Source organism: Hypanus sabinus, chromosome 4 (assembly GCF_030144855.1).
Source record: "Hypanus sabinus isolate sHypSab1 chromosome 4, sHypSab1.hap1, whole genome shotgun sequence".
Lineage (NCBI taxonomy): Eukaryota > Metazoa > Chordata > Chondrichthyes > Myliobatiformes > Dasyatidae > Hypanus > Hypanus sabinus.
In genome coordinates, this window is record NC_082709.1 from 16,528,577 (window position 1) to 16,548,982 (window position 20,406).

At 36.5% G+C, this 20,406-nt stretch overlaps 1 protein-coding gene across 1 annotated transcript in view; it reads left to right on the forward strand.

The window, feature by feature from the left end:
- The window catches only part of marchf7 (membrane-associated ring finger (C3HC4) 7), a 57,623-nt gene extending 37,843 nt beyond the window's left edge, over nucleotides 1-19,780 (forward strand). The window contains exons 4-10 of the mRNA XM_059966474.1: nucleotides 1,747-1,866; nucleotides 3,764-4,898; nucleotides 10,163-10,335; nucleotides 11,127-11,230; nucleotides 11,532-11,642; nucleotides 12,174-12,222; nucleotides 19,097-19,780. Of these exons, the coding sequence (XP_059822457.1) occupies nucleotides 1,747-1,866; nucleotides 3,764-4,898; nucleotides 10,163-10,335; nucleotides 11,127-11,230; nucleotides 11,532-11,642; nucleotides 12,174-12,222; nucleotides 19,097-19,164 (1,760 nt within the window). The 3' untranslated portion in view covers nucleotides 19,165-19,780. The remainder of the gene's footprint in view (nucleotides 1-1,746; nucleotides 1,867-3,763; nucleotides 4,899-10,162; nucleotides 10,336-11,126; nucleotides 11,231-11,531; nucleotides 11,643-12,173; nucleotides 12,223-19,096) is intronic.
- The last annotated feature ends 626 nt before the right edge of the window (nucleotides 19,781-20,406 follow it).

Genomic DNA, 20,406 nt, shown 5'->3' on the forward strand with positions numbered 1-20,406 from the left:
AAGTAAAATGGACTTTTGTAGTTTTCTCGCACAGGTGTATTTTAAAAAAAACCAAAAAACTCTGAACTGAACACGCAGTATAAACCGAGTCAATGAGGCACGATCCCAGTAAGATTAACCGTTTACTGTTCCCTCTTCCACATTGACTGAAAACTGTTGATAAAACAATACAAAATATATACAGTATTTGTTTCCTTCTTGGCATCACATTTACATCATTAATACTTGCAAAAGTAAAACTACAACAACTATATTAAAGTGCAACATACAGTCAGAATCTACCTACGCCATTGACTGGCTTTAAATACACTTCAACACAAACTATCTGCAACTCTTTAAATAGCAAAGAACATAAACTATCAACCATCATTACTTTTAACAGAATCAGTGTTAACATTTTTACTTCTGATGAACTTATGGCGTTGCTTCTCTGATGTTTCTAGTGTGTAGAAAGAAAACTTTTCTCGCGCTGATCCTGCACACACAACCCCCTCCTTCCCGTTTCTCCAAACCGGTATTTTCCCACAAGACGCAGCGAAACCGGGTGTGAAGTCATCGCATGCCATGATATATCACAGACAACAAATTTACTTTAAACAACCTTAACTCTAACTAGAAAACGATTGCAAACGAATTACTAAAGCGAAAATATAATAAACTAAATGAATGCCTTAAGGCAACACAGACTTTTCTGGTCATACCTGACCTCCTTCCTCTAATTAGATGTTAATTAAGCTTAAAATGACTAACTGTAGAGATTATAGTTGGAACATAAGGAAGCCATTCAGCCCCCTATGATTCAAATTTGATCTTGTTATCTGGTACCATATTAAAACATTTGTTACAGTGTCAACTGAAGGTGACTGTGATCTGGTTGCCCCTAAGAGATGGTGCAATTGCCTAAACTAGAATAAATGCATAAAACTGGCTACTTGTATCTTAACTTCCTATAAACCAAAAAACAATTGAATTGAATCTAATAATCATGAATATTTCAGAACTCACTTTAATCTAAACACATTAACTGTAGCATTTTTTGTTTACCTATTAACACTTTTTTTTGATAGTTTGAATGGAGTTATTTCAGTCAACTGAGTGGACTAATTCATGGACATCAACAATAATTTGAATGTAATAAATCTGTTTTGAGTTTCATTGTCTGCTTAGTGTAACACCACTGTGGATTTCCACAAAAGTTAAAGGATGATCAGCTGTTGACACCACATAGACCAGCTTGCTCCTTTCCTCTGTGTAAACTCAAATCTGAAATGAGCTTGCAGATGCTAGCACATCTAACCTGCTTTACTACTATTCTCAGATGGCTTTTATGCAGCAAATTCCTTTCATTGATTGAAATGTAAATTTCATGTTTTAAAGCAAAATTAAATAAAACTAAATTTCTAGAGGGTAGTTTCCAGTATATATTTTTAATCAATGATTCAAAAGATTTGGATTTCTGTGCAAAAACACTAAAAGCAATTTGAAGGCTCTTCAGTGACTAGCAAAAATAGGCCTTTTGCCAGCACCTCTGCATTAATATGGCAAATTTGACTGTATGCTTTAAGCTGTAGAATGCTGTTAAATATGTAAGTTGGCAATTGTCAAATTGGGTATTCTAAATATCCATTGTGAATATTACAGTTCTGCATAACACTGCTTGTTTGTTTTATTCTTTTGTCCGGTTCCTATCTTGTATTAGTTTTCTTCATTTAAAAAAAAAATTCAAAACTGACAACTTTTTCTCAGATTCGATTTGGGAGAATCAGTTTCCAAGATCACAAATACCATTTAACTCAACATCAAGAACTGAAGCTGCACTCTGCAAAGAGACAAAGATGGAAAGGACGGCATCCAGTCATGGCGAAGGTGATAGTTATGATTACTAGCTTATGTTTTTAATGTTAGGAATTTGTGAATAATTCATTGTTGATGCACGAAATTGTGTGATTGGGAGGAAAACGTGAAACTTACTGGGATAACTATTTGTGCAGAATTTGAATATTTAAAACATTTAAATCTTACTCTTTTCATAACAAAGTGTTCATTATGTCATTTACAATCTATTTTGTAGGGTCAACAAATACAGAAAACTGATATGATTTCATCAATGTGCTACTGGCACATTTTCTGTTACTTGAGGTGTGAAAACTGAATTGTATCTGTATTAGGATTTGAATTTACAATTTGCATTGTTCTGAAGAAATTGAGGAACATGTTCATGTACATAATACACAGGATTCCAGTTAATTGGGCTGTTGATTAATTGGGGCAGTCACTTACTTGGGACAACTTTTAAAGAGCGAAAGCTAATCACGGAAGTTGCCAGGATTCTCTGTTTATTTGGGACACTCTGCCACTTAATTGGCACAAAAGACTGTTGCTGAATAAGTTCCAACGAGCATCAGTTGTGCACACTTGTGTGGCCATTAGATGCTACACTGTTCTTGGAACAAGTAGTTTTTTTTAAGATAGTGTTAGTTGCATGTGTTTGTGTTCAAAAAGCAATTTTTTTTTTAAATCACTGATACCCGCCTAGAAATGAGCAGTAAGACAACTTCCCAACTGTTTTGCTCATTTAGTTTCAAGCATTCAGGCTTGGAAATACCAGAAACAGCCGGGAGTGAAAATTAAAATTATTCACTACTTCAAGTTAGGAACTACAAAGAATTCAAAGGTATTGACAATCATCTTGAAAATGAAGATTTGGCTTATGCAGTAGTCAAAAGCATTGTATGAAGATAGTTCATTATCTGCACTTGGTGTCTGTGCTGATTTTGTTCATTACGTACACTGGATGAAGTCCTCCGTTGATAACTAACTATTGGCACCAATACAGTTTTATAGTACTGTAGTAATATTGTTAGTGATTTAACTTGTTCTTTGTTTCATTCAAAGACATTTGTTACTTGGCTGAGCTGTAGCTTTTTTTATATCTTTAACTATATTTCCATATAGCTTCGGGTAACTGGGCAGCCACTTAATTGGACTAAAATGTTCTGGTCCCATTGTGTCCCAATTAACTGGAATCCACTGTACTTGAAAATTGATCTGTTTAGAAAAGTGGCATTTGAAAGTTGAATAATTGCATACCAAATTCTTTTTCAAAGTAATATTTCTGTGTGGATTATTACTTTTGTTGATTTCCCAATTGGAGATGCTGGTATTAATATCAAATATCATATCAATTTTTGTGCATATAATTTTCAATAAAGATTTTGTCTTTGATTGTTATCTGCAAGGTGACTGTCTAAAGTTGAAAACCCATTTGTGCTGTTGCAAATGTTCAGTATCAGCTCCTGAATTAACTCATCAATAGTATAGGTTGCAGATCAAAACTGGACCCTTAAGGTATCATTATAGTTTAGTAATCAAAGGTGTACCTATATTATGGCAATAAGAGAGGTGAAACCATATAGTATTCAAAGAAAAGTGTCTTGATTGCTTTGCAGGTGTGTATCAGTGTCCTGAATTGTACAGAACAGTTCCTCGCTTGGATAACCAACATATCAGACTTAAAATTCAATGTGTTGTAATACATGCTAGATTAACTGGAGAAAATAGCGACTTCTTCCCTTTAGCCAGCAAAACCCTGTTAGCCTACGTGGCAATGTTATTGCTGTAACCATAAAATTATTAACTAAATGGATTTTGGGTTTTGTTCTGTTAACTGACTATCTGGTACAAAGACCTGCTTTAAATATTTAAAGCTGTTTCAGAAAATGTATTTTCAGTTATTGCTTGAATTTTTTTAAATTTTTCATAGGTTTTGGAAGAGTTTTATCATCATATGCACAGGGTGCAAGACCAAGAGAGACATTGCTTGGATCTTTACGACGTACCACATCCAGCTTAAGTCAAGCACTTTCTTCATCTTCAGGCAGTCCATCTACGTTCTCCAGAGATTCCAGAAATTCTTCCAGATCTTTTGACAGCAACAGTTGTTCAACTGGTGTTGGAATAATGCAAAGGAGTGTAGAAGGTGGTTTCGTGCACAGAGCTGAAACTTCTGAATCTGAAAGAAATACCTCTCTATTACACCCAAGGCCCCTAAATAATTTTGCATCAGAATCTTCTAATAGTAGGTGTAGACCTAGACAATTGTTGTCTCGTCTGGCTTCTAGCATGTCTTCAACTTTTTCTGGCAGTCGAATCTCTAATTGGGGTCATTCAAGTACAAGGTCTCTTGAAAGGGCAAATACTTTTCAGCAATCTAATAATGCATCATGTGGTGAGAGGCCTGAAAACTTGGCACAGCCTAGTGCCATTGGCAGAACTGTTAACAACTTTTCGCAGAATCAGTCCCCTGAAACTTCTGAGGGATTTGGATTTTTGAGATGGAGAAGACCAGGACCATCAACTGCTTTGCAATCTCAAAACTTCAGTATGGGTCAAGAAAATTTAAGTCCAGATGATTCAGAAAATAGCAATACTAGTTCATGGTTATCTTCACTACAAAGTAGATATACTCTTTCCAGAAGAGAAGGAAGGGATGAAACTGCAGCATCCAGTTGCATCTTAAATGAAGCCAGGGAAGAAAAGTTGCCAATCCCTCAAAGAGCTGTTGGGGCATTTCAGAATTCGAGCAGTGAGCAATCAGATGTTGTTCGTGGTGCTGCAGCACCGCTTTTCAATGGTTTTCCTTCGCCTATTGCAGGCAGCTCAACTCAAAATGCAGCACCAGAAACTTTTCAAACAAGAAATACTGCAGAATTTAGAGAAGTCTTGTCCAATTCTTTCATTTGCCTTTCTATGCCATGTGGCCCAGAACATGATTTTTCTGATGTTCTGATAGCAGTAGACTTTGTACATCCAACCAGAGGGCATTCTGAGCAAGAGAAACAGCAAAATGCAAGTACATCTTCAAAGGATCCTGAAAAACTGAGAAAAATACAAGAAAGGTATATTTTAGGTCATATCAACATGAACAGTTTCATAAATGTTCATTGAGTGGCTTTTAGGTAGAGAATTAAGGGAAAAATGATCAAATTCCTCAAAAAAAAATTGAAGTGGAAAGGACATGGTGCTAGAGAGAAAGCGAATGTCTTTGTTCCTCACAACTCCTCAACATGACCACGATCCAAATTCCCTTGCGATGGAAAATTTTAAAAAGAATGCTAGAAATTTGAAATAAAAACAACAAATGTTTGGGGTGGCAGGGTATGAACACAGTAAGGGAAAGAGAAGTTTCATGTCAAGACCCTTTATTACTCCTTTCTACAGAATCCCAGACTCAAAAATGTTAACTGTTTCTCTTTCCATGGACACTGAATAGCCGCCTAATCTTTCCTGGCTGTTTTGGTTCATGGAATTGGAAACACAAGAACTTACACTATTCCTTTTTTTAACCAGCCCACTTGAGTCTGTGCTGACCATTACATGTTCTGTAGCGTAATACCTTTCAATATTCCTCGTCAGCTTTCTCTTCCATATATCCTGCACATGCACACACTCTCCCCCTTCCCCTATTTTTTGGAATGTAAAAGGAAACTGGACCAACTGAAGGAAATCAATATTTTTTCAGAATGGACACATTATAGACAGCACTAGAAATTGAAATATAACCTGGCTTGCTTGAACAATGGGAGGGAAGCTCTACCTATGACCTTCAGGAGATTTTGAGCTTAAATGGTACAAGAAAATGATACAATATGATCCATTTGAAGATTAAATTAATGCATTTTTGGAGGAAGAAAAGCATGTAGCCTGAACTTTTCAAAGTAAATTTATTATCTAAGTCCATATGTCACCATATACAACCCTGAGATTCATTTTCTTTCAGGCATACTGAATAAATCCAATAACCATAATAAAATCAATAAAAGACCACACCAACCGAGTGGTAACTGGGGTGCAAAAGACAACAAACTGCAAATACAAAAAGGGGGGTGGGGGAGATAATAAATAAGAAATAAATATTGAGCATGTGATGGGTCCTTGAAAGAATTATCACCCCCTGGTTCAAAAGCCTGATGGTCAGGGTAATACAGGTTCACTTTCTTCACCTCTGTGGAAAATTGCTTTTTCAAAGATTATGAAGTTGATTAAATGACTCCTGGAAAATCAGAAAATCCAAAAATCAGTTCCTTCCTGATATTTGTACTTGACCTAGGCACGAGAATTGCAGAGAAATGCAGTCCTCCCTACCTAACTTTCAGTTATAATTTATAAGTTCAGTCAGTAATTTTGACAAGCTGCATCATTGCTTGCATGTTAATGACAATATAACTCTCTAAGACTGCAGAGTCCCAATAAAAGTGGCATTGTTTACAGCTGGGAGATATTGTGGTTTGATTCTCTGTGCATACCTGAAATGGGGTATGCTTTATTGAATGATATAGTTGAGTTTACAGAAGATTTCTTGGGGAGCTCATACGTAGCTTGCAGTATGAGTTGAATTGGGGACTTTTAAGGTGTATTTGAGTTATACCATAAGGCATGGGAACAGAATTAGGCCATTCAGCTCATTGTGTTTGCTCTGCCATTCCATCATGCTTGATCCCGGATCCCACTCAACCACACCCACCTGCCTCTTTGCCATGGCCTTTGATGCTCTGACTAATAGAAAACTATCAATTTTTGCTTTAAATATATCTGCGGTCTTGGCCTCCATGGCTGTCTGTGGCAGAGTATTCCACAGATTCACTACTCTATGGCTTAAAAGAAAATTCCTCCTTGTCTCTGTTCTAAAGGGTTGCCCCTCAGTTTTGAGGCTGTGCACTGTAGATCTCTGTAGAGGGCACAGTTCTCTCTGCCCTCTATAGCAGATACAATGGGGTCTTTTAAGAGACTCCTGGATAGATACATGGAGCTTAGAAAAATAGAGGGCTATGGGTAACCCGAGGTAATTTCTAAAGTAAATACATGTTTGGCACAGCACAGTGGGCTGAAGGGCCTGTATTGGGCTCTAGGTTTTCTATGTTTCTGGACATACCCGCCAGAGAAAATGTCTTCTCCATGTCCACCTTATCTAGTCCTTTCAACATTTGGTAGCTTTCACTGAGATTTCCTCCTCCCCCACATTTTTCTAAATTCCAGTGAGTACAGGCCCAGAGCTGCCAAGCCCTCCTTGTATGTTAACCTCTTCATTCCTGGAATAATCCTCATGAGCCTTCTCTGGTTTCTCTTATGACAATAAACCCTTTCTGCGATTTGGGCCCAAAACTGTTGATAGTACTTCCAAGTGCAGCCTGACTAGTGTCTTGTAAAGGCTCAGCATCATCTCCTTGCTTTTATATTCTATTCCTCTTGAAATAAATGGCAACATTGCATTTTCCTTCTTTACCACAGACCCAACCTGTAAATTCACCTGGGAATCACACTAGGTCTCCTAAGTCTCTCCTGCACCTCTAATGTTTGAACCTGCTCTCTATTTAGATAATAGTCTGCATTTTTGTTCCTTTTACTAAAATGCATTATCATATATTTCCCAACATTGTATTCCGTCTGCCACTTTTTTGCCCATTCTTCCAATTTGTCCAAGGCCTGCTGCAATTGCATTGCTTCCTTAGGACTACCTACCCTTTTCCACCTATCTTCATATCATCTGAAAACATTGCCACAAAGCCATCAATACAATGATCAAAATCACTGACAAACAATGTGAAGAGTAGCAGTCCCAGTACTGACCTGCTGAGTAACACCACTAGTCACCAGCAGCCAACCAGAAAAGGTCCCCTTCATTCCCTGCTGCCTGTCAGCCATTTCTCTATCCATGCCAGTATCTTTTCTGTAATGCCATAGGATTTTATCTTGTTGAGCAGCTTATCAAATGCCTTCTGAAAATCCAAGTAAATAACACCCACTGCCTCTCTTTTGTCCACCCTGCTTGTTAATTCCTCGAAGATCTGTTAACTAATATGTCAGGCAAGATTTCCCTTTACAGAAACCTTGCTAACCTTGACTTGCTTTATCGTTAGTCTCCAAGTACCCTGAAACATCATCCTTGATAATGGACTCGAACATTTTCATAACCACTGAGATTAGGCTAACTGGTCTGTAATATCCTTTTGTCTTCCTCCCTTCTTAAAGAGTGGATTTCTAAGGAAAATTGGTGCACTTCAAATGTAACAGACATCCATTATGTTTCTGGACCTCTTCTGGTATAATAGTTTTTCAACTTTTTCTGAGACTCATGAGCAGCACTCTGCCCTGCTTTGCTTTCAGTCCATTCCCAGTCCTTTGTATTTTTGTGAGACTTTTTACAACTGCCCAGATTATGATTCTTTCTCAAATATACATATTCCTCATAGTAACACCTAAGGTAGTAACATTTTTTTTTAGTTTTAGAATGCTGCTGTCAGTTTTGTAGCTTAATAGAATATTCAGAAATGTTTTTTAATAATGACACCTGAGGAGAGATTATCATATTGCAAGGATTAACAACAGTACTGTTGCTCAGGAGCTTTTTCATTCCTTGGTGGCCTTGGCAGAAAGAGAATCTGTAAATTCAAAAACTAAGCAGTTGTGTGAAAGAAGTGAGAAGTCCTGAAGTTTCCTGGGTTGATTATATTTTGAAATACCTCAATTCCTAGATGCAGGAGGTTCTCTAGATGCTGGAAATCTGGAATAACATACATAAAATGCCAGAGGAACTCAGCAGATCAGGCAGCATCCATGGAAAGGAATAGTCAGCATTTCAGGATGAGAAAGAAAGGTGGTGGGGGAGGAGCAAGGATTGAACAATTATTTCCTCAATTCCTGCCTTCTAAATTTTTCTCTTGGTTGAAAACTATTTCCTGATCTTGGGATTACAGGTGTAGTGGTCCTGCTAAATCCATGAAATTGAGATGTCTCGCCCACCCAGGCCCCCGTTTGTGTGAATACTGTAAAGCCCTGTTACAGCTTGTTGCAGGAAATAACAGATTGCATACATTTTTTTTAAAAGTGTATTTATGAATATTAACTTAACAAAAGAGTTAGTAGAGCAAAGAAAGGGGGGGAACAAAAGTTTTTTGAAAACTATAATAATTAGAATTGAACAGTCAAATATACACAGGTTGGAGGTCAAATCGTTCAAAAGTCACTGATCCCCAGTAGATACCTGCACCTTGGCTCCATTGAATCCTGCAACCGGTCCCCTCTAGCATCTTCACTCTTCATCTTCTGCCAAAGGACAAAAAACTCCCACCAGTGTTGGGCACAAAAAAAATGGTTTCCCAGCATTTTCTCCAGATTGGAATGGTCTACATTCCTAAGCACCCCTTATCTCTAACAACAACCCAAACACTGTTAGCAGTGAAATCTTTACTAGGATGTTACACAAGTGCAATGGTTCAGCTTTCTCAAATGATTTCCACAACTTTTCTGTCAAATTTAGTTGGTATTCTATCTATTTTATAAATTGAGTTTGAACCAAGAGACTGCTTTCATTACAGCTGGAGGCTTCATAAATGATGCCACTGAAGCAGTTTTGTAATGTGTCCAAAATATCTGATCTTTTATAAAATAGGCTTTTCTCATCATTTTTATGGCTATAATATATTCCAGTTTATAGTAGAAAAATAAATGCAATTCTACTGCCCTCACAGTGTTGATGTGCAAAGCAAGGCAGCGAGTTAAACACTTACTCAAAAATCACCCGAGACAAAGGCTTTCTTCGGGGTTTTTAAATGAGAGTTGACTTGTGAAACTGTAGAAAGTTAAATAAAATATGTATTAAATTCAATCAGTATAGAATTGTGTACCTGTTGATACTTGTGATTGGTGTTAACCAAGGAGATAGACGCATGCAACACTCCAAGACTATGCTGTGTAAACTTGTGGTGCAATAATATCTTAATAATGATAAACAGTAAACATTGTACTTCAGAGCATGTCTACAAAATGTGTATCAGTATTAACAAAACTTAAGACTCTCGGATATTGCTGTTTCAAGGGCACATAGAGGATGGAGGTGGTTGCCTTTCTACTGTGCACTTCAAGTTGAATCCAAATTAGCCCACACAGGAAGTGATGTTCATACAAATTAAATTGTATGTGAAATGAACAATGCCTCTAGAACCCAATATAAACAATAAAACCATGTAATATGTGGAAAGGAAAATTGTAAAAGTGGTACTTTAGAGTGAATTGTCATTTTTTAAAAAATAATTATACTGTTGCTGCAGCCCTTACTGCCAATGAATCAAAAATGGAATGAAATTTAAAGTGTTGATTTTTGTAGTTTACTTTTAGAAGATTCTGATGATGATGAAGAGGATATTTGTCGAATTTGCCAAGTCGGAGCTAGATCAACATCATCTAATCCTTTACTAAAACCATGCAATTGCACTGGCAGCTTGCAATATGTTCATCAAGAATGTATAAAGAAATGGTTGCAATCCAAAATAAATTCAGGTAAAGTGGGCATCTTAGTGACTTGTGAAGAGTGCCATGAAATTCTGAGTAATGAAACTCTGGAGTAGATGGTATACTTGGTAATGCCATGAGATTTTGAAATTTTATCAAAGTGTTATCCCTTCCCTGATCTAATAAAATTGAAATGTGGAATCTTTTCACTTGTTTTCTACCTCCAAGTTCTCAGATCTCTCAAAAAAATTAGCTGGAATTAAACCTTCCACCTTAAGATGTAAAGTAAAATAGTGGGTTATAGAGCACTGGTATTGGTAGCAATTAAGGAGATTGCTTACCTTTCACTGGGAAATGGAGAAGGAGCAAATTTTTACCATTGGTCTAGTTGTTTACAGGAGCCAGATTTTTTTTTAAGTATTCAAAATTTTCTCCTGATTTAGAATAACTGATTTAACCAACTTCTGAATTTATACAAGTGGACTCAATGAAACACAATGCCACTTAAAGAAAATGTATAGTTAGATATATAGTTAGTCCTGACGAAGGGTCTTGGCCCGAAACGTCGACAGTGCTTCTCTTTATAGATGCTGCCTGGCCTGCTGTGTTCCGCCAGCATTTTGTGTGTGTTGTATAGTTAGATAGCCGGGCTGGGAGGTTTGCCTCCCATTGCAATCTTTTCATGGGCAAGAAATGTATTTAAACTTGAGAAGCAGACCCATTAGAGTAAATTGACTAGAGCAATTATCTACACATTGTGAATGGTGAACATGATAAATGAATGGGAAAGATGTGAAATAAATGCACTAAATGGATATTGTCTGCTGAATTTATTGCAGGTGCTGATTTGACTGCTGTCATCACATGTGAATTATGCAAGGAAAAGTTGCAGCTGGATTTGGAAGATTTTGATGTTCATGAATTGTATAGAACCCATGAACAGGTGTCCAAGCTTTTAAACAGATGTTTCTCGTTTCTAGAATATTGTTCAACTGGTACACTGCTTGCTTTAAATTGTGCTTTTATTGGAATATAGTTGTCCACGAAACAACATAATGTTCGAAGTTTATTGGAAACTTTGTAAAGGTTTCAATTGTCAGAACAGAGGAACCAAACTAGTTAACTCTTCGCTAAGATATTAGGATGTTATCACTTGTATGGTCAAAATGTAACACATCTGCAGAAGAAAGTGGGTTGCACTAAACTGAAATTTTCATAACCATCTGTACTTTTTATGATTTTAGGCACAGCGTAATATCAGTTCTGGTCTTTACCTTGTCCTTTTACTTCATCTGTGCGAGCAGAGGTTTTCTGAGATAATGGGTGGTACAAGTGAATCAAGGACCAGACTTCAGGTGAGCATGGGTTATAATAGATTGTCGACATATCTAAATGATTTAACTTAAGTGCATTTGGTTATTAAACTTGTCATTAAACTAGCCGCCATCTGCATGTAATCTGTTTTATTATTATCAAATTGGAAGTAAACTTGTAATCAGGATATTTAAATGTTTTCTAATTGTGGATCAATATTTGGAAAATCCATCTGGAATGCTAAGAGAGTAACCAGTCCTTTTTTAAAAATTAAAATACAAAAACAAGCTTATTTGATAGCTCTGTTTTACAACCCTTTCACTTCACTAAAGTGCAATTGTTTATTTCAGTCTTTGAACTAGTGCAGTTTCTGCATGTGTTAGAGAATGCTTTATCTATTCTTCATGTTTGGTGTATGGTTGTATAGTTTTGAACTTTTTAATTGGACACGACAGATCTGTACAAGGTTATTTACCAGCAGGATGATATTGTGCTTCTGAGTTTTCCCTCCACCCTTTCGGTACAAAGGCTGAAGATATATGGTTTTGACATTGTCCACTTTTTGCTTTCAGTTCATCCACTTGGCAAGAACCCTACAGCAGCACATACAAGATCTTGAAAGTAGGTTTCTCGGATGCCCATATGCCCTGACTTGGGCAATCCAATGCTTTGTGCCCTTTTGGAATGTGCTCTTAATTATAAACTATTAAAACTGTTCACATTGAAATTACAAATAAATCTCAGACAAAATGCTTTTTGGAATGTAAAAGTTATGTATGAAGGTTAAAAGAATCTTTAAAACTGAACAGATAACAGGGCCACATCAGATTTTTTTAAAATCTTCGTCAGCAGCTCATTTAAGTTTCCCACATTGCTGCAGTTCCCGGTATATTGGATGCCCTTTAGTTTTCCAAAATGTGTTACAATATCAGAAGAATCCATTTAAACACTGTCTAATTGTCACCTCTTTTTGGGGCAGAGAGGGGGAGAAACAAAATGGCCAATATTGTTCAAGTGATACGTTCATCAGTAGTTAAAATACCAGCATTAATAATGTAGTCCATGATGTTACTAAGTTTCATTTACTGTAATAAGAAGCATGGTTAGATAGGCAAGATAATAATTGAGCATACCTGCTAAATCATACTGCAACACTTTATATAAAAAAAAATCCCTTTCCTCATTTCGAAGTTAATTGAAGCACCAAAGTGCTACTTGATGTCCATGGTCCTTCTTCCTCAATATGAAGTGCTCCATAATGCTACACCATGCACTGCATAAGTTTCTACATCCAGTGCATATCGTCTATTTTCACTGGCTGCTACCATTCTTTGTTTTAAACATCTTTTATGGTTGCAACTCTTCAAATTAACTTTTATTCCCATAGTCCCATATTCTGCTGCTGCTCACTAAAATGTAGGAACTTCAGCCTATCTAATGTTGATTAATGATTTCAAATTGTATCTGTCATTTGAGTTTTTGGACCTTGTGCATACTTCATTTGCAGTACTTGATAGAATTATCCTGACCTTATTGTTGCTAATAGGCTAATTTCCAAACAAGTCTTTCTTCTGCTCCTCTCATTCATAAAGGAATTGCAAAAAAAAAATTGCAATATGCTTGCATTTGATTAAAAAGAACTTCTCAATTTTAATGAAGTCCTTTTTATATTTGCCATTTATCAATTTTTGTGTGTATTGTAATAAATGACTATTTATTAGTAGGTTTGAGTTTTACTGTCCCACAATTTTTTCTTCATTGAAAATGTACATTCAATGAAATGTATCGTCCATGGGCTCTGCTTCCTTTCTAGACCAACTTTTTAAGCATTCCCTGCCTGTGAAACTTGATTCTTGCTAACTTGTACCTATCTTGACTCCATTTTGCAAATGCTGCAAGGCAGAGTTTTTGAAATTTGTTCCTTGGGCCAGTAATGAACATTCTTAACCATGGGGGGGGGGGGGGAATGGAAGAGAAATTTTTCTGAAATAGACATCAAGAGTAACAAGAATATCTTGCATGTATAAGATACTTTTGATAGCAATACATTCAGAAGCTTCCCTTCCAGCAATCTGTTTGAAGTGTACTGTTATTGTTCAGATGTCTGCACACTCAAAGGTGGCAATGGCAGTAAGATATAGACCAGTTGGGTTTGGGTATTTGATCCTCCATAATATTCTGCATGGGAATTTAAACTGGAGGTGGTAGTTTTTTTTTACAAGGTCAAGTTGCGAGCTCGAGAGCACACTCAGGAGAGGTATGTCACTGGATCAAACTCAGGAACCTCCATTCTCGAGCCCACAGTGCCACCAGCCACCAGTTAAAATGTAGGAAGGAAAACTATTGTTCAGTACCTAGAGAAAATATTCTTTTTCTGCTTTGAATTTCTGTGGGCATAGTGGCTTTTAGGGTTGCATTTTTTTTATGATAGTACTGGAGTGTAATTAGGAAGTGTCAATACTACTATAGAATTTTTGCTTGATAGTTAATGTAACTTTACACTATATATGCATTCATATTGCAGAAATAGGTAAAATTTGTCTAAAGGTGAACAGTCTTCAAAATCTGTGTACTCATGCAGATTTTTTTTTTAAAAAAAGCAATGTTCCAGCAACAGTACCTTCCATGATCGTGTTGCTTGACAATTGTCTAAACTTGAACATCAGGGACAGTTGTTTTTGCTGCTGCTGTAAATGTACACTTAGTTATTCAATTTTGAACTGCAAGGAAAATATTGAAAAAGGAAAGTTTATATTGCTGAACTCCAGTATGTGGCATTGACTTTAAATATAATGTCTTGGCTTTTGACTAACTTGTTCTGTTCCTTTTGTACATTGTGCTACGTTGGTACCTTATCAACAAATTCTGCAGTAAAGCATGAAGGTTATAAAGTTAGCGTTTTAGAAGCGCAATCAGTGCCTTGGAATTTGAAATAATATCTCAATCATAATCCTGCTCTTGTTTCTGCAGGTTTTGTTGTTTTGAGTGAGATGAGGCTTTTTCTCAAGGTTTTTCATTTTAAGGTTAATTTTTGGTTTGGAATATGCATGGAAATGATTCTTCTATCTAGTTCAATTTTATTTGCCTTGTTCATTTGTATACTCTATAGTGGAGCTTGTGGTGAAATTGATTTCCACTTACAATAAGTTTCTCCAGATTATAGGCTTCAAGTGCAGTTATTTGATACGACTTACAAAATCCAATCATGGATCATTCTGAAAGTGTATGCTTGACAGCATTTTGTAAATTATGTACTATAGGTCACTAACTTATTTATTTATGTAGTAGTATTTGCTGGTAAGGTAAATTAAATAAGAGATCTTATTAGATTTGTCTGTTTGCATTGATATACCCGAAAGCCAAAAATGGAAAAACCAGAATGACTGAGGTTCTGGAAGTACTGGAGACGTTACTGATATTTCAAACCATCTTCAGTGTTAGTTTTTGTCCGAGGACTGAAGGGCTGTTAATGATAGCATAAAATAGTAAGAATTGGTAAACATTTGTAAAATTCTTCTAAGGTATATAGCTTTGGTCTTTCAAGTTGTATCGGAAAACATAAAATTTGTGTTCAACAATACTATGTGAACCTTAATCATTCAATGTTATAATATTGAAGGAGTCTGTGAATTGGAATGTAGACTGGCTAGATGTAAATGTCAACCTTGAGCATTGATTTGCGGATATTTGCAGTTTACTGGTAGAATGATCTCAGTGGAGAGTGCTGTAAGCTGTTTGAAGATGCTGCCTACTAAGTGGATTGTGCATTTAGTGCTGTGTTGGACATAATGGCAAAAGGAATGTGGAAGCTTTCTTTTTGCCATTGAGAAGTGTGTGAACAAATCAAAATGTTTGTTTCTACAAGGCTGTTTGAACTTTTTCTTTGTCTCTCTTCCCACCCCCCCCAAGAAAGTACTACTTTCCTGATCCTCCTGACAGAAGTGATGGCTGTTTAGAAATGCATTGTAACCCTCAGTTAGTCACAGCTGTGATGTATTGTTATCGATGTTCATAATGTCTACATTTGACCATACATACAGAACCTGTCAACCAACATATATATCTTCACCCATTTAAAAATGATATGGCATACTCTTTGTCAACTTCTGTTAAACAGAAGAATATTGCTGAAGTTAAAAGCTGATCATTTCCCCTCTACATGAATTTTCACCATAAACTACTTTTTGGGAGAAAAAATAGGAGAAAACATGGACAGACATTTTACAGAATTCAAACAGGGTGAACGGATCAAATTCAGAATGCACACAGTGACTCTTTGTAATGCATTATTAGTTATTGCTGGGTTCTTGTCCATTTCCAAACTTAAATTATGGTTTTTGACAGGATATAGTGAAGATAGTTTATTAGCATTGATGGTTAGAGCGTATTGGGCAAATGAGATTTTGGTATGAAGATTGAATAAATCCTGTTAAATGATGGTCTACAGATGATCGGAGTGCTGATGCATACAATGTAGAAAATTGCAATTAAATAGCAAACTACTGGACATGGTGGATTTGCTTTTACTGGAGTGAAAATAAGGATTTTTCTTCCCCTGAAGCTGTTCAGGCCTTTGAGATGACTGGAGGATTGTTCAGTTCTAATATCCATACCTGAGGAAGCATATACTTGATTCTGTAGAGCTTGCTGAAGTTTGTGAAATGCTGAGAAGGAATGTTAGTTAGATAGTACCTGGAACTCTACAGAGTCTTTTGAATAAAGATTATCTTTTGACTGAAGAAACTTCTTTTTCAGTAAGTTCCAATAACTCAGTCTGTAGATGGAGCAATTAGATTTTCAGACATTGACTGAATAAAGTGTTAAGGAAACTTAGATTGGAAGGATCTTCAGGATATTATCGAATGGTGTAATGGGTTCGAAGAAGCTAGCTGTGAAGACTCTATTTGTATTCTTGATTGTTTTTTTTGAATTTGAGGAAGTACCCAGGACCTGATGCGGATGTCTTTTTGAAACTTCAGATTATAAAGAGACTAGTTTTAGAAATGAGACCCTGTTCAGAATAATGCATCCTTTTTTGAGGGGCTATTATAGAATAGAAACTTGTGGCTTTTTAAAAAAATGTATATAAAGGCTTGGAATGCCTTGGCACAGCAAAATTGCTAGTAAGGAAATGGTAGGTCAGGAAATGGACAGATCTGGTGGCCCATTCTCTGAAGCTCAGAATTGAATGTCACTGGGAGCACTTCTAATACTTGTGTGCTGATGGGTTGCTAAATGCCTAACTGGGGAAAATTGTACAAGGATGGACTTTCCGATCCGTAGCTGGCCCTACCCCTATTCGCATTGGCACCTGGGCAGATTATTCATACTCAAGATATGTGGCAATCTGGCCAGTGATGAATTTAATTGATTAAAAAATCTGCAGATCCTCAACTCTGGTCTTCATAAAGAAACTGATGGATGAACAATGTGTTTCTGGAAAATGCAAGAAACTTAAGTTCCTCCTGCAGTTTGGTTTTGATTTTTTTTTGGACTAATTTAGATTCTTAGTGATGAATGGCTTTTGGTTATTACATGACATTCATATACAGCTGGTCATTGAGATCTTGCATACCTTTGGATGAAATAATACTTAAAATTACTGCACTATTATGCCATTTTAATGGGGAGCCATTTTTAGTTTTCTGAGGCAATCTGGTGTTCTGACATGTAATGATGTTTATTTAGCCTACTGACTTGTCAAAGATGGATTAACATTGATTTTTATCCAGAATGTCAGCTGAATACTTCATCCTTCAACTTGATGCTGCACTTCATTTGCATTAATTGTTTTAGCACCATTAACATTTTACACATTCACTTGTAGTCATAGTGCACTACAACTCAGAAGCAAGCCCTTCTGTCCATCTAGTCCATGCTGACCATTTTAAAAAAATGTCTAGTCCCATCTATTGACATCCAGGTTATAGCCCTCCATGACCCTCTCATCAACATACCTTTCCAAGCTTTCCATAAATTTTGGAGTTGAACCCACATCCACTTCTGCCAGCAGCTCATTCCACGCTGTCACCACCCTCAGTGAAGAAGTTCCCCCTCAGGTTCCCTTAAATATTTCCCCTTTCACCCTAAACTTATGACCTTTAGTACTAGTCTCAGCCAAACATGTGTCAGGGGAGGACAAAGCCTTCATGTATTTACCCTATCTATACCCCTCATATATCTTTAAGTAGTCCCATCGTTCTCCTATGCTCCAAGGAGTAAAATCCTAACCTGTTTTAACCTTTCCCTAAACTCAACTCCAAGTCCTGGCAACATCCTTGTAAATCTTCTCTACACTCTCAGTCGTATTGATATCTTTCCTGTAGGTAGGTGACCAGAACTGCACACAGCACTTGAAGTATGGACTCCTAAATGTCCTGTGTAACTTCCAACATAACATCCCAACTCCTGTGCTCAGTGTTCTGATTTATAAAGCCCAATGTGCCAAAAGCTCTTTATGACCCTATCCACCTGTGACACCACCGCTTACTAGGAATTGTGAATCTGTATTCTCAGGTCCTGTTTGTTCTACAACTCACCTCGGTGCCTTATATTGGGCAAGTCCTACCCTGGTTTGTCCTCCCAAAGTGCAATTCCTCACATTTGTGTGCATTAATTGCCTTTGCTTTTATTTCCATCTCAGTCCACTACTCCCCCAGACTTGGTATCATCTATAAATTTGCTGATCCCATTTACCATATTAATACAGATGATTAACAGCAGTCTCAGCACCAGTTCCTGTGGCACACCACTAGTCACAGGCCTCCAATCATTGAGACAACCATCTACCATTACTGTCTTCTGCTAAACCATTGCTGAATCCAATTTTCCATTGCCTACTGCTTTTTTATTATCACATTCCTCCTTAAGCCCTTTACCTCTTATTATCACCTCCCAGCTGCTTACTTCATCTTCCAACCCGCCACCTGTGTTTTATTTGGCTCTGCATGATGAAGGTTATCAGTCTGAAATATCAACTGTTTATCCCTCTGTAGATCCTGCCTGACTTGAAGCTTCTAAAGTTTTAGATTTCTGAAAATCTAATAACAAAGGGATTCAGTTGCATGATGAAACTGATTATTCTTGGAGAAGAATGTTCAGGTTTAAAAAAAAAATTCAAAGCACATTGTTTTGAGGGTGCCGTGATATCATAGGTTTGCCGAAAAACTTGGTGATGAATATTCTGCCCAAATGCATGAGTGGAAATAGCTTTAAATGTGGCAATTTCAGAACCATTAGGATGAGCTGTGAATAAGTTGTAGCAAGTTTTAAAGAGCAGTGAGCCTGTTGGTTAATCTTTGCCATATTATAGTAATCTATTTAATCACCTTTTTCATGGGTGCAGGAATCATTCTTGAAATTTAAATAGAATTGTCTTAAAATTTGCTATTGTCAGTTTAAGCTGACCAGTGAAATGTAGTACAAAAATTTTTAGACTACAAATTCTCTCCATGTGTATCAGACTACATTATGTACCAAAATTAATTTTTCACAGCCACAGATGAAGATTCTGAAGATGAACAAGATAGATTTGAAAGTAGAACACCAAGAAGTTCTACTTAATGGAATCTGTGAAGGGGCATCCCAGTACAGCAAGTCTTTATATAAAGGCAAAGCATTATATTCATTTTTCACTTTTGCTTGAAATTGTTAGTGGAATATCAAATAGATACTGAGAACCTGGGTGAATTTGTGAATGGCTTTATAATTTGATAAACATTTTAAAGCTTTATTTGTAATAATTATAAGCAAAGAAGAAAGGACTCTTTGCAACACTGTCCCTGGGCAGGTGAGGTTGTGCACAGCTGCTGTTTGCCTTTGAAAATTTGACTTTAAATGTCAAACCCAAATTGGAGATGAAAGTTATGAAAGTTCTTCACAAATTTCTACATTTTAAGAGGAAGTTTCCTGCAAGTGTGCTTCCTGCATAAAATGTACACAATCTAATTATTTAAATTGCAGCATTGTTTTGCTTAAAGTGACCAGTCAATGATACAACTGGGTATTCAGTAATGATTAATCAAATAAAATGTGTTAATTTCCTGAAGGGGAAATGCTAAGTTAAAATCTTGTTATCAAATCATGGATTGTAGCTTTTTTAATTGCAGTTTTCATGAAGGTACTAAACTGAAATTGTTGAGCTTTATAAACTGAATAAATGTGTGAAGTATTAAATTTCCGAGCTTGTTTAATGGTTTTCCAGTTTCTGAATAGCGTTGGTACATTTCCATTATATAGAGATAAATATTCTGCACACATTTTGAAAGCAGTGCTTTAAAAACAAATGAAAAAGATTTTTGTATTGGAGAACATAATGAGACTAAGAACTGAAATCCCCAGAACCTGACGACTTAGAGGCTGGCTATGGAGACTGGATTATAATCTTTTAAAAGTAGACCATCCCTGGGTTAAGTGTCTGATTATTTTAATTATTATGGGCTCTCCTAATCATTCATAATATTAAGATGTCACTATATTCACTTCAGTAATTTGTTTCTTTTCATAGTTGTTTTTAATGAAATTCCTTGCAGTACTATGCAGGAATGGTTACCATCCAGCTTTTAGTGTATTTTGACTTTTGAATGGAACCCATTCATTACCTGGGAACAGCCTGTACTACGAATTTTGGAATGGTTACCACAGATTGGGAAAATAACAAATATAACTGAACTAACTAACAGAAATGCTATGCTGTTATTAGCAGGGAAAATACTGGAATTATTCTGAAAGTGGTAGCTGGGCATTTGGCACACAATTCTACCAAGTTTTACTTTCTGAATTCAAAGCCAGGCTTGACTTGAGAGG